We start from the raw sequence: 15,327 nt of genomic DNA, 5'->3' as shown, positions 1-15,327 counted from the left end.
TTGCTGAGAATGACGGTTTCCAGCTTCATCGATGTCCCCGCAAAGGACATGAACTCATTCTTTTTTATGGCTGCATAGTATTCCATGATGTATATGGAGCACTTACTGGTTTCTACCTTTATGATAATCATTTGAACCACTTTAGTTCATTCAACAAGGTTTTCCACTTTTCCAAATGTGAGGGGATGCTTCTAAATGGAGTCCTAAAGGGGCGAGAATTTCTAAAACATTCCTGAAGAATCATGTTATAGGGCAGTGGTCCCCAAATGTTTTGGCACCAGGGATCGATTTTGTGGAAGACACTTTTTCATGGGCTGTGGGCAGCGGACGTTAGATTCTCATTGGAGCATGCAACCTAGATCCTTTGCATGTACAATTCACAATAGGGTTTGCACTCCTGTGAGAATCTAATGCCTCCGCTGGTCTGACAGGAGGCGGAGCTCAGGCTGCAATGCCCACCTCCTGTTGTGCAACCCCCATTTCCGGCCATGGGAGACCCAGGGTTTCAGGGCCCCTGTTTTAGGGACCTCAACACTGACTACAAAGCAGTAGTCATGAACATAAAGTGGCAAAGTGCGGGGATACACTGACTATAGGAACAGAAAAGACAGCCCATAAAATCACCCCATCTATGGGGAAGGGGATGGATCAGCAAGGTGACTGCGCTGCAGTGCAGCAAATGGACTCCTTCATGAATGATTTTAGGACATCGGATGTCCAAAGTGGAAAAAAAAAGAAAAGGAAACTGAATCTCTACCATACACTACATGCAAGAATCAGCTCCAGAAGGATTAAGAACGCAAATGTGAAGAGCAAAAGTTTTAAAAGTTTAGGGAAAAAAATATATTGGGCAATTTCTTTGTAACCAGGGATTAGAAAGAATTTCTTCAAGGTTGGCCGGGCATAGTGGCTCACTCCTGTAATCCCAGCACTTTGGGAGGCCAAAGCAGGCGGATCACAAGTTCAGGGATTCAAGACCAGCCGGGCCAACATGGTGAAACCCCTACTAAAAATACAAAATTTAGGCGGGCATGGTGGTGCATGCCTGTAATCCAGCTACTCGGGAGGCTGAAGCGGGAGAACTGCTGAACCCGGGAGGCGGAGGTTGCAGTGAGCCAAGATTGTACCACTGCACTCCAGCCTGGGCAACAGAGCAAGACTCTGTCTTGGGAAAAAAAAAAAGGAAGAAGAAAGAATTTCTTCAAGGAGATGTGAAAGGCATAAACCCTAAAGGAAAATATTGCTGTTTGACTACATTAAAATTTAAAATGGTATCAAGAGATACCAAAAACAAAGTGGCAAGAGGCTGCACCCAGGAAGCAGATATTTGCACTGCATATTAACCAACAAAAGCTGAGTCTAAAGACAGAAGGCCTGCAGCATTTCGTTTCAGCCTTGTCGCAATCCCATTAGGAAGGTACTGTTTCTCTCCCATCTTCCTGAGTAGAAGCATCAAAGCTCTGAAGGCAAAAGGACTTGCCTGAGCCTCTATCCCTGGCCAATGGCCCAGAACAGCAGTATAAACCAGCCTTCATTCCCAGATCATTGCATCACCTTGAGCCTGGCTACAGCCAAGATCCTCACAGCTCAGTAGTCTCTTCCTCATTGAAGTAGCTTAGATGTGTAGATTCTTAAATTACTAACAGTTGCCCGCAGCCATATGATGAATGAATGAACACACTCACAAACGTGGCATTCTGACCTCTCCCTGGGCTGGAGTGGGGGATTCAGGGTTCTTGGCTTCTCTTGCAAATCAAAAAAGACTCCCAGACTCAAGGGGATAATGTGATAATGTGAGAATGGCGGGCAGTGAACACGTTTTTAAGGGCTGGGGCACCCATCACATGCCCCTGAGAATGACTGTGCTCAGCAACCAGCATGTAACAGGGGGCTCAGGAGCTCAACCAAGCCAGCCACTCAGAGGCAAGGGAATTTCAAGTCAGATGAAGAAATAAAGGCTCAGAGAGGTTGGGCACTGTGTCCAAGGTCACACAGCTAAGCAGCTGCAGAACTGTAAGATTCAATTAAGGGTTCTGTTGCCCTACTCCTAGCCCAGATACATGCTGATTCTCATTTCTCTCTCGCTGTCTCTCTCTCTCTCTCTCTCTCTCTCTCTCTCTCTCTCTCACACACACACACACACACACACACACACACACACACCCCAGCTGCTGGGGGGATCAGAGACCCACAGCAGACAAGTTGCAAGTCACACTTTATTCACTCTCTGGTTGGTCTGGAGGGTTCCTGGGCAGCAGGTCTGGGTCCTGGGAAAGAGGCATGGTGGGGAGGGTACTAGTTGGAGGGGTGGAAGGCGCCACGTTGGTGCCACTGCATGTCGCGGATGCGGCGCACAGACTGCACCTGGGGGTGAGGGGCCCCAAAGTCGCTGCTCTCCTTGTAGTCTCCCTTCTCCAGCAGGTACTGCAGCCCGCGGTAGCCGGGGTACTGGTAGCCAACCCACCTGCAGGACCAGAGGTGAGGGGAGGGTGAACCGGGGGAACAGGAAGAGAAACAAGAGAGAAGCGAGGGGAGAGAGCATCCATAAGCCACTAGGAAGGGTGAAGCCTCCCAACCATTGCCACTTCCCAGGAGTAAGCAGGACACCCTTTCCACCCCACCCTTCCAGCACTGCTTTCTTCCTTCTCTTAATGGGGAGCTCACTGCCTCCTGAAGCAAATTTTGACTGAAGGCCTGGTACTGGGGTCAGAGCAAGGGGGTGGTATCTTAAGCTCACTGAAGTTTAGAATAAGTCAGACCTTTGAACCATCTCCATCCACTGCTATCCCACCTCCAAGCCCAGCTGCAAGGCCAAACAGTTGGGGGAGGTTCCAGGGGTCTTCTGATGAAAGAGGTTCCAGGGGCTACTTAATGAAAGTACTGGTCTTCTCTCCAGAAAATGTCACACAGGCCTGGCCTGCAAGGACCTGCCTGGCCAGTCTCTATGGACATATCCAGCACTACCTTCGCATTCTTATGCTCCCACATCTCTGCAGTCCAGCCAGTGGCCTTTGTAGAGTTTCTCAGACCTACCAGGCTCCCCCCACATGCACCACAGGGCCTTTGCACATGCTGCTCTCATTGTCTGGGACGCTCTTGCTTGGCCTCTTTACCCCCGCAATTCCTACTGTTTCTTGAGATCTCAGCTCAAGAATCTTTTCTCGGCCGGGCGCGGTGGCTCACGCCTGTAATCCCAGCACTTTGGGAGGCCGAGACGGGCGGATCACGAGGTCAGGAGATCGAGACCATCCTGGCTAGCACGGTGAAACCCCATCTCTACTAAAAAATACAAAAAACTAGCCGGGCGAGGTGGCGGGCGCCTGTAGTCCCAGCTACTCGGGAGGCTGAGGCAGGAGAATGGCATAAACCTGGGAGGCGGAGCTTGCAGTGAGCTGAGATCTGGCCACTGCACTCCAGCCTGGGCGACAGAGCGAGACTCCGTCTCAAAAAAAAAAAAAAAAAAAAAAAAAAAATTGCTGAGCTTGGTAGTGGGCACCTGTAATCCCAGCTATTTGGGAGGTTGAGACAGGAGAATTGCTTGAACCTGGGAGGCGGAGGCTGCAGTGAGCCAAGATTGTTCCACTGCATTCCAGCCCGGGCGACAGTGCAAGACCCCATCTCAATTAAAAAAAAATAAAAAAAATTTAAAAAAGGCTGATATAAGCTATTTCCAACACACTGCTGCCCAAAGCTCATCTGTGGACCCCCCATGGAATCCAAATTTTTTACCATGAGAAATCCCCCATTGCTGATGGCCAGGGTCGATGTGCCCAGGAACTTCCATTCAGAGGAAAATGACACCTCCTGTTCCCAAACTTAGGGACACATGCGGTCAAAGGCAGCATGGGCTGGTCCTCCTGCTTCTCAGCTTTCAGACTACTTAACTCATTCCTTCCCTCCTGCCTCAACCTAATCCTCCCTCTGCCTCAACTTGCCCCTCTGACATACATGTCTTGCTCACTGGGGCTGAGGTAAAGGCCAAGGTTTCTCCACTCCAAAGGCCATTTCCCCAAAGGCAGCTCTAGAGAGAAATTCAGGGGCTGTAAGCTACCTGTGGACAGAGAATTCCCATTTACTTTCCAGTGGGAAGCCAGAGGTCAGCAGAGTACACTGATGTGTGCAAGATCACCAGTGTACACAGGGCAGAGCAGGACTTAGGACCCGAGAGTCTCAGTTCCTGGGGCAGGGTGAGCCAGGGCTGGCAATGCGCTTACGTGCCACTCTGCACCCGCACAGATGACACCTTCTCCTGGTAGCCATGGGCGTGGAAGCTGGGTACGTCGTCATCTATGATTTCCATCTTCTTCCCGGTGAAGTTGGGGTTTTCATAGAGGATGATCTTGTGCTCTTGGCTGTCCTATTGGCAGAGGATGTGGGGAAGTGAGTATGAGTGACGGGGCCCAGGGTTGGCCTTCCCACCCCATGCTCATGCCCCAGAGTTGGGATCCGCATGTCCCACACATCACTCTCTGCCCAGTGCACCTACCACGTGTCTATGACAACTGCTGTTGGATCGCAGCCATTTGTTAAGTTTCTACTGGGCCATTTTCATGTAACAGACACTCTGACACTTTGGGGAATATTTGATTCTGAAATGTCATTTTTTCCTCCTATGCCTCAAGTTTCTCTTTTATAAATGGCAGCTACAATCTACCACCCACTCACAAGTGCACACCCACACATGCACACACAGGCACACTCACAGGCATACACACACAGGCACACACATGCACACACACACATGCACACAGGCGCACACACACACGCACACCCACACATGCGCACACACACATGCACACACACGTGCACACACACGCGCACACACACACAAGCACACACAGGCACACACGCACACACACACGTGCACACACATGCACACACAGGCAGGCACACACACACATGCACAGGCTAATTGTGCCTCTAATAGGCACCTGAGATATTTTGATTTTTCTTCATTTCTACATCTCTTCCCATCCTCCTGTTCCTGTAACATTTTCCTTAGTTATCTAATCCTTTAAACATTTTCAGTTTAAGATAAGATTTTCAGATAAGAAAACCCTTATCCCTTAGACATAAAATCCTTTTATGCCATTTGGCAGATGAGAAAAATGAGGCACAGAGAGGTCAAATGACGTGCTCAAGGCCACACAGATGGGAGCAGCACAGCCAACATGGGAACCTGGGTCTGTGGGGTGTGAAGTCCAGTGTTCTCCAACCTTCCAGTAGGTCCTGGGAGGAGCTAGACTGGGCTTGGAGGGTTTGGGAGTGTAACTGAGCAGTGATGGGCCCTGTCCCCTCCCCGACAGTTTACACACTCACACACTAGTAAGACTCGGGATCTCAGAAGCACTGAAAACTCACACTGGCACGAGTCTTGAAGAAGAGCTAAACCACCTTCTCCTCCAGTCCTGAACTCAGAATTTCTTGTATTTCTGATGGCTATTGATTATTGAGCAATGACTCTGTGATGGGAGTTGCCCAACCCTGCGGGGTGGGGGGCACCAACCACGTAAAACAGAATGTGAATAGTGCCCTCTGGGGCATTTCATAGTCTTGTGATTGGAGACCCCTGGAGTTGCGCAGCGTGACAACCCTCAAGCTAATAAGCACATTGGAATCTCAGGACAGTAGATACCAATATGCCCATTTTACAGATGAAGAAACTGAGGCTCAGGGAAGTAAAATGACTTTTGCAAGGTCACCCAGTGAGGAGGTTCCTCACCAATCAGAAGGGGCACAATGCTAGAGGGGCAGGCTCTTTCCTGGTCTCAGGACCTCCGGCTCCAAGGTGGCAAAGACAGAAAGTAGGATGATGGGCAGAGAGAGAAAGTAGGATGATGGCAGGGGGCTCACCACTTTGATGGGCCTCAGGGAGCTGAGGGAGTCTGTCCTGCGGCTGCTGGTCCACGAGTCCCAGCGGGGGTACTCGCCCTTCTCAAACACAAACTGCTCGCCCTTGCAGTTGGCCTGTTCATAGCCCACCCAGCTGCCATGGAGACAGAGAGAAAGGGGGCAGGTCAGTTCCACTCCAAGCTTCCTATGGCAGGATCCTGGCTACTCACGTTGGCCCCTGGGGTTCACTCTTGCCCAACCCGGCAAGATGTAGTAGCCCCACCCGAACCTTAGCACGGCAAATCCAAGCGCACAGTCCCCCCATTTATCCAGAACTCAGTGCTATGTTGCCTTTAACCACCTGGAACACAGTTAAGAAATAAGAAGGCGGTCTAAATAACGGCCCGCAACAAATACCAATATATAGACGCCATGCACTAAAGCCAATAGTATGCTGGTAAGTTAACAGCCAACTCTCAAAAAACAAAACAAAAATTAACACTCTTGATTTGCAGCGTTTGCCAATTTCCATGGTGTAAATGCTCCCACTGTGGCAGATTTCAAGCTATGGCACGGCTGCAAGTGGAGCTGGGGAGAGAGATGCATAGTCAGCCTTCACCACTGAGAACTGACCCCAGAACCCCTCGGTTGTGCCCAAATCCCTCTCTTTGGATCTGTTTCTTCTCTTGTCCCTGTTGTTAGACTCTGCCCAAACTCTGGTTTTGTAGATCCACATTAGAAGAAAAATAGTACATTAAGGAGGGAGGGATGGCCTTCAGGTCGGGCATGGCTAATAGAGGAAGGCAAAAAATAGGAGGAAAAAACCCACAAATCTCAAAATGATTAGCATTCTGGGGCCAACCAGTGCAGAGGCAAACATTTCAGCATGTGCAATAATGGCTGTTCAGAGGAATAATCTAAGTTATTAATGGAAGAGGAGATCATGTTTATTATCCTCTTTTGGAAGAGTAGTCTTGATCCAGCAATTCTACTTTAGGCAATGGGTCCCTAGAAAACAGTTGTCAAGGGGCCAGGCGCCATGGCTCATGCCTGTAATCCCAGCACTTTGGGAGGCTGAGGCGGGCAGATCACCTGAGGTCAGGAACTCGAGACCAGCCTGGCCAACATGGTGAAACTCTGTCTCTACTAAAAATACAAAAAATTAGCTAGGCACGGTGGTGCATGCTTGTAATCCCAGTTACTCGGTTGTCTGAGGCAGGAGAATTGCTTGAACCAGGGAGGTAGAGGTTGCAGTGACTTGAAATCGTGCCATTGAATTCCAGCCTGGGTGACAAGAGCTACAACTCCATCTCAACAAAACAAAACAAACAAACAAACAAAAACAGTTGTCAAGGGATCACAGATATCTGAATAAGGATGTTCATTGTGGCATTGTTTATAATATCCAGTAACTGAAAAACTTATCCTACAATCAGAGCCTGGATATGGCATATTCAATCATGGACTGTTACAAAGCCATGGTAAGTAATGGCATAGGATGTGGGTTATCAAATGTAACTGGTGTAACTATCACCAGGTAAGCTTGTTAAATGCAGATTCCAGGCTCTAGAGCTAAGTTTGATTTAGTGGGACTGACATGGGGCCCAAGAACCTCCATTTTAAAGCATCTCCCTTCTGGGAATCTGATGTGAATTTTCCTCAAACGACTTTGAAAAGCACCAACATAAAATGCTATTTAATGACATGGAGAGAGTTCATGCTACCTTGTAAAATTTCCAAAGTGAGTAATAAAACATCATGTTTAGTATGATCCAAGTTTGATTTGATTATACACACACACACACACAGAGAGAGAGAGAGAGAGAAACAGAGAGAGAAAGAGAGAAGGAAATCTAAATTCATACCAAAATCTTAATAATGGTTACTTCTGAGTAGTGAACAGAAGTCATACGGTTTTTTGCTTTAAACCATATCTTCTTAGTTTTAAACAATAAATGATAGTTAATAAAAATATTAAATGTTATATTTTTAAAAAAAGAAAGCAGAAGAGTGTAAAATCTCTTTGGGAAAGTTTTTTTCATCAAAATAGTTGAAAAGGCAGCTGAAAATCAGATGTGACGCTTAAACAGTCAAATCTCAGTTATCCAGAAAGGGATTCTCTTAGACACAACAGATTCCCTGAGCATGTCAGATGACCAACGCTTGGCATAGCCACTGCTTTAGCTGTGTTCTGCACATCTTCAGGTTCTGACCCATGTAGGGCCGTGGAACTCTGCAGAATTCCCTGAGAACCTTGAGGTGTGGTATGGCTTACCTTAGGATCTCCAGCTGTATCTGACTTACTGGCCACCAGTGGACATTTCTACATCCTGAGGCTTTGACAGAGAAGGAGTGACGAGAGAAGCTGTGGTTTGTGTCCCAGACACTCTGCAGGCTCACATAAGACTATGCTCAGCTACATGACATAAGGTGAGTCAACCATTCAGCTCCCCTTCTCTCTTGGATACAGACCTGGCCCCCAAGTGTGCCAAAAAATCTGTAAAGACCCAGTATTGTCAGGATTTGGGAAGGGAGGAGTGGATGCAGAGCTGGGACATCCAGCCTTAAACCTCCCAGGATTGAGGACACTCCTGGAGCCAGAGACTGGCAGTTCTAAAAGCTTCATGAGTCACTATGTCCATCTTCCTGCCTTGACCTCTGTATCAGGCTTTCTACATGACCCTTTCCCTTCATCCCCAGAGCACATGGTCATCCTTATCCTACAGAGGAGGAAACTGAGGCTCAGACGGGGAAGGTCCTGGTCCAACACCACACAGCCTAGAAGTGGTGGAGCCTGGATTTGAACCCAGCTCTATCTGACTGCAAACCATGAATTATCTCCATACACTGCCAGTCCCCAAAACTTGATCCCCAGATTGCAGACAGGAGAACAGCAAGGGTAGATTCCTCTAGTCCACAACCTGATCACCTCACCCAAAGTCCGTGACCAGGAGAGGCCACCCAGGTACTTACGGTCCAGCCTGCACTAGGACAGAGCCTGCCTTCTCCACGCCAGTCTCCTTCAGGTTGGGGCAGGGCCCATTGAGCTCATGCGAGTGACCTTGAAAGTTTTCCTGCTCAAAGATGATGATCTGCAACAGGAAGCGAGACTCAGACCCTCATCATGATGAAGAGAAGTGACAGTTGGCTGGTAGACGTGGGGAGGGAGCTCAGAGAACCCAAAGGAAGCTGAAGGGTTCACCTCCAGAGCGACAAACCAAACATAAAAATCAAACAGCCCTGGCTCTGGCTATAAGCAGCTGTGGGACCTTGAGCCTGCATTTGTCCTCTCTAAGCGTCAGTCTCCCCGTCTGTAAAATGGGAAATAAAGACAGAACCCAGGCTGGGTGTGGTGGCTCACACCTGTAATCCCAGCATTTTGGAAGGCTGAGGTGGGAGGATTGCTTGAGCCCAGGAATTTCAGACCAGCCTAGGCAAGATGGCAAGATCCCACTTCTAATTTTTTTAAAAAGAAAAAGAGGCTGGGCGCAGTGGCTCAAGCCTGTAATCCCAGCACTTTGAGAGGCCGAGACGGGCGGATCACGAGGTCAGGAGATTGAGACCATCCTGGCTAACACGGTGAAACCCCGTCTCTACTAAAAAAAGTACAAAAAAACTAGCTGGGTGTGGTGGCGGGCGCCTGTAGTCCCAGCTACTCAGGCGGCTGAGGCAGGAGAATGGCATAAACCCGGGAGGCGGAGCTTGCAGTGAGCTGAGATCCGGCCACTGCACTTCATCCTGGGCGACAGAGCGAGACTCCATCTCAAAAAATAAATAAATAAATAAATAAATAATAAATAAAAAGAAAAAGAAACGAAGACAGAAACTGCCTTGTGATATTGTTTGTTAGAAGGATTCAGGGGAGCATAATTTGCACACCGTATTTGCTCGGCTTGTGGGAGACATAATTATGTTAATTAAGAGATGTTCTACAGATTCCAATAAGTGGCAGAGCTGAAATTGGAGCTCAGGCTTGTCTGATGCAGCTGAAATGGAAGCAACACTTTGCGAACCCTAACAGGTGCATGTAGCACCTGGGATCTGGATAAGTGCAGTTTCTGAGGGAACAGGTCTGGGGTGCAGCCCTGGCTTCTGCATTTCCAATCATCTCCCAGGTGATGCTGGTGCCACTGGCTTATGGACCAAATTAGGAGTAGTGACGTGCTAGACCACGCGTTTGAGCTTCTCCTCCTCCCATTAGAGCTGCACCGGTACCTTCATATACACCCCTTACCTCCATTTCACCCATAAAACTAACACACCTGGGCCCTTTCTCCAAGCCTCCACAGAATTCCCAGGTGTCCCTATGAGCTCCCCCTTGAAATACTTCTTAAGAGGACTTCACTCCCCTTGTCTCACCTGGTATTATCAGCCCAAGGGAGGGGGCTCACGAGATCCCCATCAGGGAAACTGAAGCTCTGCAAAGTGAAGAGACCCACCCAACATCTCCCACATCCAAATTAACTATGAGGCTAGCTGCCACCTTTCATGGTTCCAGTGAGAATTTTGGAGGCAGAGCTTTTTCAGCCACATCTCCCCAGCAAACTGCCTCTGGATGAAAAGATGGGCTCAGGTCAGCACACTCCCAGTCGGGGAAGCTACAGAATCGACATGGTCAGCACAGGCTGGATAAACATAGCCCTGACTCCCAGGCCTGGGATTAGCCACACAAAGAAAGGAAAAGGGGTGCCCCACAGGGCTTAGAGGTGAATTCCATGGGCTCAATCCAACCTTTACAATCAGTGACCCAGCCCTTTACGGTCATTGACTCGGCCAGAGATAGGATCAGGAGACAAGGGCTCCATTGTGTCCTCTGTTACATCCAGTTGTGCAAACCTAAAAAGCAATTCAATACTCTGGGCCTCAGTTCTCTCATCTGTAAAATGGGGAATCAAGAATATGGAAGTTCGGGGCTAGTTTATTATTACGCCAGCCTGGGAGACAAGGGCTTGTGGGCAGTTACCACATAGTATTTGTGCTGCTTGTGGGAGACATAATTACGTTAATTAAAAGACATGCTACAGATCCCACGTGAATAAGTGGAAGAGCTGAAACTGAAGCCCAGGCTTGTCTGATGCAGCTGAAATTGAAGCAGCACTTTGCGGACTCTAACCTGTGCACGTAACACTGGGATCTTGATCAAATGCAGTTTCTGAAGGAGCAGGCCTGGGGTGCCCACCTGAAGAGGGTTAGGCAGGTGAGGAAGGGTAGTTTCTCCATGCATCTGAAAGCCCAGAAGCTCAGAGGACCCAGGAGCTCACTAGCGTTGTTATTATTAATCGATAGAGTGGAGGGCAACATTTTACAAATTGTCTAATCCTTTAAAACTGCACTGTCCCACACAGCAGCCATTAGTAACATATGGCTACTGAGCACGCATAATTAGTCCATACTATTACTTATACTGTGCTCTAAGTGTAAAATACACATCATATGTTGAAAATTCAGAATGGAAAAAATAATGTAAAATATCTGCCTAATAATTCTTATATTGATTATACATTAACGTGCTCATCTTTTGGATATATTGGGTTTCATAAAATATAATATGAAAATTAATTTCGGCCGGGCGCGGTGGCTCACGCCTGTAATCCCAGCACTTTGGAAGGCCGAGGCGGGCGGATCACAAGGTCAGGAGATCGAGACCATGGTGAAACCCCGTCTCTACTAAAAATAGAAAAAATTAGCCGGGCGCAGTGGCGGGCGCCTGTAGTCCCAGCTACTCGGGAGGCTGAGGCCGGAGAATGGCGTGAACCCGGGAGGCGGAGCTTGCAGTGAGCCGAGATTGCGCCACTGCACTCCAGCCTGGGCGACAGAGCAAGACTCCATCTCAAAAAAAAAAAAAAAAAAAAAAAAAAAAGAAAATTAATTTCACCTGTTTCTTTTTACTTTTAATGATGTGGCTACTAGAAAATTTTACATTACCTATATGGTTCACATCATAGGTCTAGTGGACAGTGCTTCTTGCTTTTTTCCAAACTCACCCAGCTCATTCCCACCTTGGAGTCTTTGTGCCTGATGTTCCTTTTGTCTGGATGCTGTCATCAACCCTCACCCCCATTTTTAATTTTTCTGTGGAGATGGGATCTCACTATGTTGCCCAGGCTGGCCTCAAACTTTTTGGCTCAAGCAATCCTCCCGTCTCGGCCTCGCAAAGGCACCCCCAATTTTTACATAGCCGCTTCCTCACTTGACCCAGGTGTGTGCTCAAAGTCACCTCCTCAGAGAGGCCCTCCTGGAACACCTGAGCTAACACAACCACTGCGACTCTCAGGAGCCCCTTCCCCTAGTTTACATTTATTTGTAGCACTTCTCACTACTGAAAATCATATATTCATTTATTTATTGTCTGTCCTTCTTCTGGAAAGTAAGCCCCATAAGGGACAGATCGGGGTGAGCAGGTGAGGGGCTGCATCTGCTCAGGCTTCCCTGGCCCAGGAGGCACCAAGTCAGACCAACGGGCCATTCCTGAAGGAACCTGTGCCTGGGGTTACCAAAGCAGAGAGGCACAGGAGGGCAGCCAGCTGGGTGCTCCTCGATAGAGGTTTGAGGGCAGACTCGGTGTGACAAGCCTCTGACATTGTGATAAGATCCTGCTGCCCTTGGGCGGGCAGGTGGACGAGAAATCAAAGAAGGGATTATTTGGTGGTGTTAGGTGGATGCGCACCCCGGGCCGGGTGTTAGGTTGAGCCTGGTTTCTTTGGCTCTTACAACTTTCCTATGCAATAAATCTGACTCCTCCTTTTACAGAGATGGAACGGAGGCTCAGAGGGATCAAATAATTGGCCCGGGTCACACAGCAGGTGCAGAGCCAGGACTCACACCAACCTTCCATCTACTAATCCCACCTCTGACTGAGAATGAGGGTCTACTCCAGTTTCAGGGAGCCCTGTGGACAGTAGGGTGTGGGAAAACAGGTAAGGGAGAGAAACTGAAGTCTCCAAAGCCGGAGGCTGGTACTGGGAATCCCAGCATGCCAGCTATGGGCTGGGGAGGGACTCTCAGAATCAGCCCCAAGTGTGTGGGTAGGGGAGACTGAGTCCCAGAAGGGCAGGGGTGGAGAGGGGGTACCTGTGAAGAAAGATGCCAAGCCCATTTTACAGAAGGGCAACTAAGTCTGGGAGAGGAGCATTGCATGCCCCCTCCTCCGAGAGGTACCCACCTTGGGGTTGAGGGACTGTGGCTTGCCCGCCTGGGTCTGGTGGTCTGAGGCCATGGTGGACTGTCCCGTGCAGGAATGACCTGGAAGACATGGGAAGCAGCAGTGAGGACCTGGAGGGGCCACTGACTTTTTCACTCTGTGGGGACTTGGGACCACTCCTCTCTGGCCCCAAATATTCTTCTTTTCCCCCTGGTTTCAGGCTGTCCCAGAGCTGTGGGGTCCATAAGCAGCTACTTGAACTTCTGTCCTTAGCTTCATTTATATCTATCCAGGCCAGCTCCAGGAGGAGGGAAAAATGAGGTCTACTCAAAAAAAGGGTGGGGGGCAGTGAAAAACTGAGCTTAAATGAGGTCCCAAGTGGGTCCCCAACACTCAACCCCAGACAATGGATACCATGCAGAATATAGAACAGTCAATCCCAGAATTTCTGCCTTTATGCAGAAATTTCCTAAATAAAATTGTGTGGAACAAACAAAGCCTATGCATTGGCTGTATTTTGTGGTGTGGTGGTGCCCAGTTTAGGAACCCACAAAGTTCCCTATCCCCCTGCTCTTTCTCCCACCCTCTCTCTGGGACTCCTCTCCCCATCCCGGTACCTAGACTTCTCTTCTCTGCCACTGGTTTTACGCCCCCATTAGTGAAATCATCTGATACAGAACCCATGTTACAAGAAAGGGAAGAAATGGGTGCAATGGTAGAAACCCAGGCACTGTGGCAGGCAGCAGGATAGACCTGCCTTAGCTATTGAGAACATCAGAAAAGTCTGGAAAATTGTCAGCCTCTTCCCGCTTCCTGCAGGAGGGGTGGTCAAAGCAGGCTGTGTTTCTCAGGGGTAAGAGAGGAAGCCTGGCCTTCCTCTTCAGAGATAACGCCCAGCTTCCAGAAGCCGCCTCCACACGAAAGGCCAAGACTGGATGTTTCCCAGGAGGAAGAAATTCAGTTAAGCACCTTGGGAGCCAAACCTACTGCTCTCCGGCAAGAAACCAGCCCTCTGGGCTCGTCAGAGTGCCTGAGGTTCTGCCCTATCGCTTCCGGGTCCTGAGTGTTCACAGACTGAAGAAGCTCAGTTGGTCCAGTTCAGGAGCAGTCTCTGCTGCCTACTAGAATTGAGACTCTGGGCAGGTCACATCCTCTCCCTATGCCTCAACTTCCTGTTCTATAAAATGGGGGCAGTAATGATGTCTAATAATACCTGTGAACAGGTTGTGAGGATTCAATTATGTAATGTATAAAACCGGAAGCACTTGGCCGTGGTCCCAGAACACACTCAGCATGCAGCGAATGGCAGCAATTGTGGCATTATTAGAGTCATTTCTACCATGCTTTAGTGGCATTGAAATAACCTGTTGCTGGGAGCTGTCACATACCTGAGGCTGCATCCTCCCCCTAGCACTCTCAGAGACTAGGCACAGAGTGGGTGGCCCAGAATTGCAGATGTGGAGGAAAACGGACTCACCCACCTAGAAACAAGGCTGAACTGTCACTGGTTTGATTCTTGCAAAAACCCTCAGTTACATTCTCCTCCTCAGCGACTGACAAAACAAGGATGCTGATAGTCTGTTTAATATTAATAATAAAGAACATTGCTGCAATACCCACTGTGTGCCAGGCACTGTGCTGGATGACCCACCTACCTTCTCTTCACAATAAAGAAGCCTTTTGGACCCCCTTCCCGTTTACCAGAAAACTGAGGTTAACAGCATTGAAGTCTCTGCCCAAAGTCACTTGTCAGAATCCAGGTGCTCCCATGCTTTCTGGCAGGGGTGAGGATGACAGAAAGAAGGGAAGACAAGCAAAGGAGGCAATCTTACCGGTGACACCAGCCCCTGCGAGTGCTGTGAAGCTCAGCCAGCGGGAGGTGGCATTTATACCTTCCCCAGAAGTGCCAGTGCCAAGATGAGTGACTGCTGTGTTCCTGCGAAAAGCAGGGTGAGAATGCTGTATTAAGCTCTCACCAAAGCTCGGGTCAGCAAATGCCCACAGACATTGTGTCTCTGCACAATAATGTCATTAGCTTTCAGATTCGGCCGCGCCAGTGCGGTCAGGCGGCTAGGCAAGGAGATGCCCGCTTTGCATGCATCAGCCGTCCGGCTGCCAGCGCTGGGGGCACACTGGGTTCACTGGTGCGCTCAGTCAGGCCCTGAGGCATGGCAGACACAGAGGAACATCTCCGTGGACCTGGGGAAGAACAAGTAAAGAAGGGTGGTTTGGCAGAGCCTGGGCTTCATTCATCTACCCATTTATTCATTCAACAAATATTTGCCGGGCATCCATTTGGTGACAAGCTCTGTTCTAGGGGAGAGTGTCAGGAAGAGGACCTACCCCAGCCCAGG

General features: G+C 49.0%; 1 protein-coding gene across 1 annotated transcript; it reads right to left on the bottom strand.

The window, feature by feature from the left end:
* Nucleotides 1-2,198: 2,198 nt before the first annotated feature.
* On the bottom strand, nucleotides 2,199-14,825 carry CRYBB2 (crystallin beta B2). The gene is given in 6 exon segments (NM_001122894.2): nucleotides 2,199-2,464; nucleotides 4,215-4,357; nucleotides 5,854-5,986; nucleotides 8,806-8,924; nucleotides 12,995-13,074; nucleotides 14,806-14,825. Coding segments are annotated over 5 exon segments (618 nt in total). The 5' UTR covers nucleotides 13,049-13,074; nucleotides 14,806-14,825; the 3' UTR covers nucleotides 2,199-2,295.
* Nucleotides 14,826-15,327: the final 502 nt, after the last annotated feature.

The sequence above is a fragment of the Macaca mulatta genome, chromosome 10 (assembly GCF_049350105.2).
Source record: "Macaca mulatta isolate MMU2019108-1 chromosome 10, T2T-MMU8v2.0, whole genome shotgun sequence".
Taxonomy (NCBI): Eukaryota; Metazoa; Chordata; class Mammalia; order Primates; family Cercopithecidae; genus Macaca; species Macaca mulatta.
The sequence above is the reverse complement of the archived record's forward strand: the minus strand, read 5'-3'. Positions and strand labels throughout refer to the sequence as shown.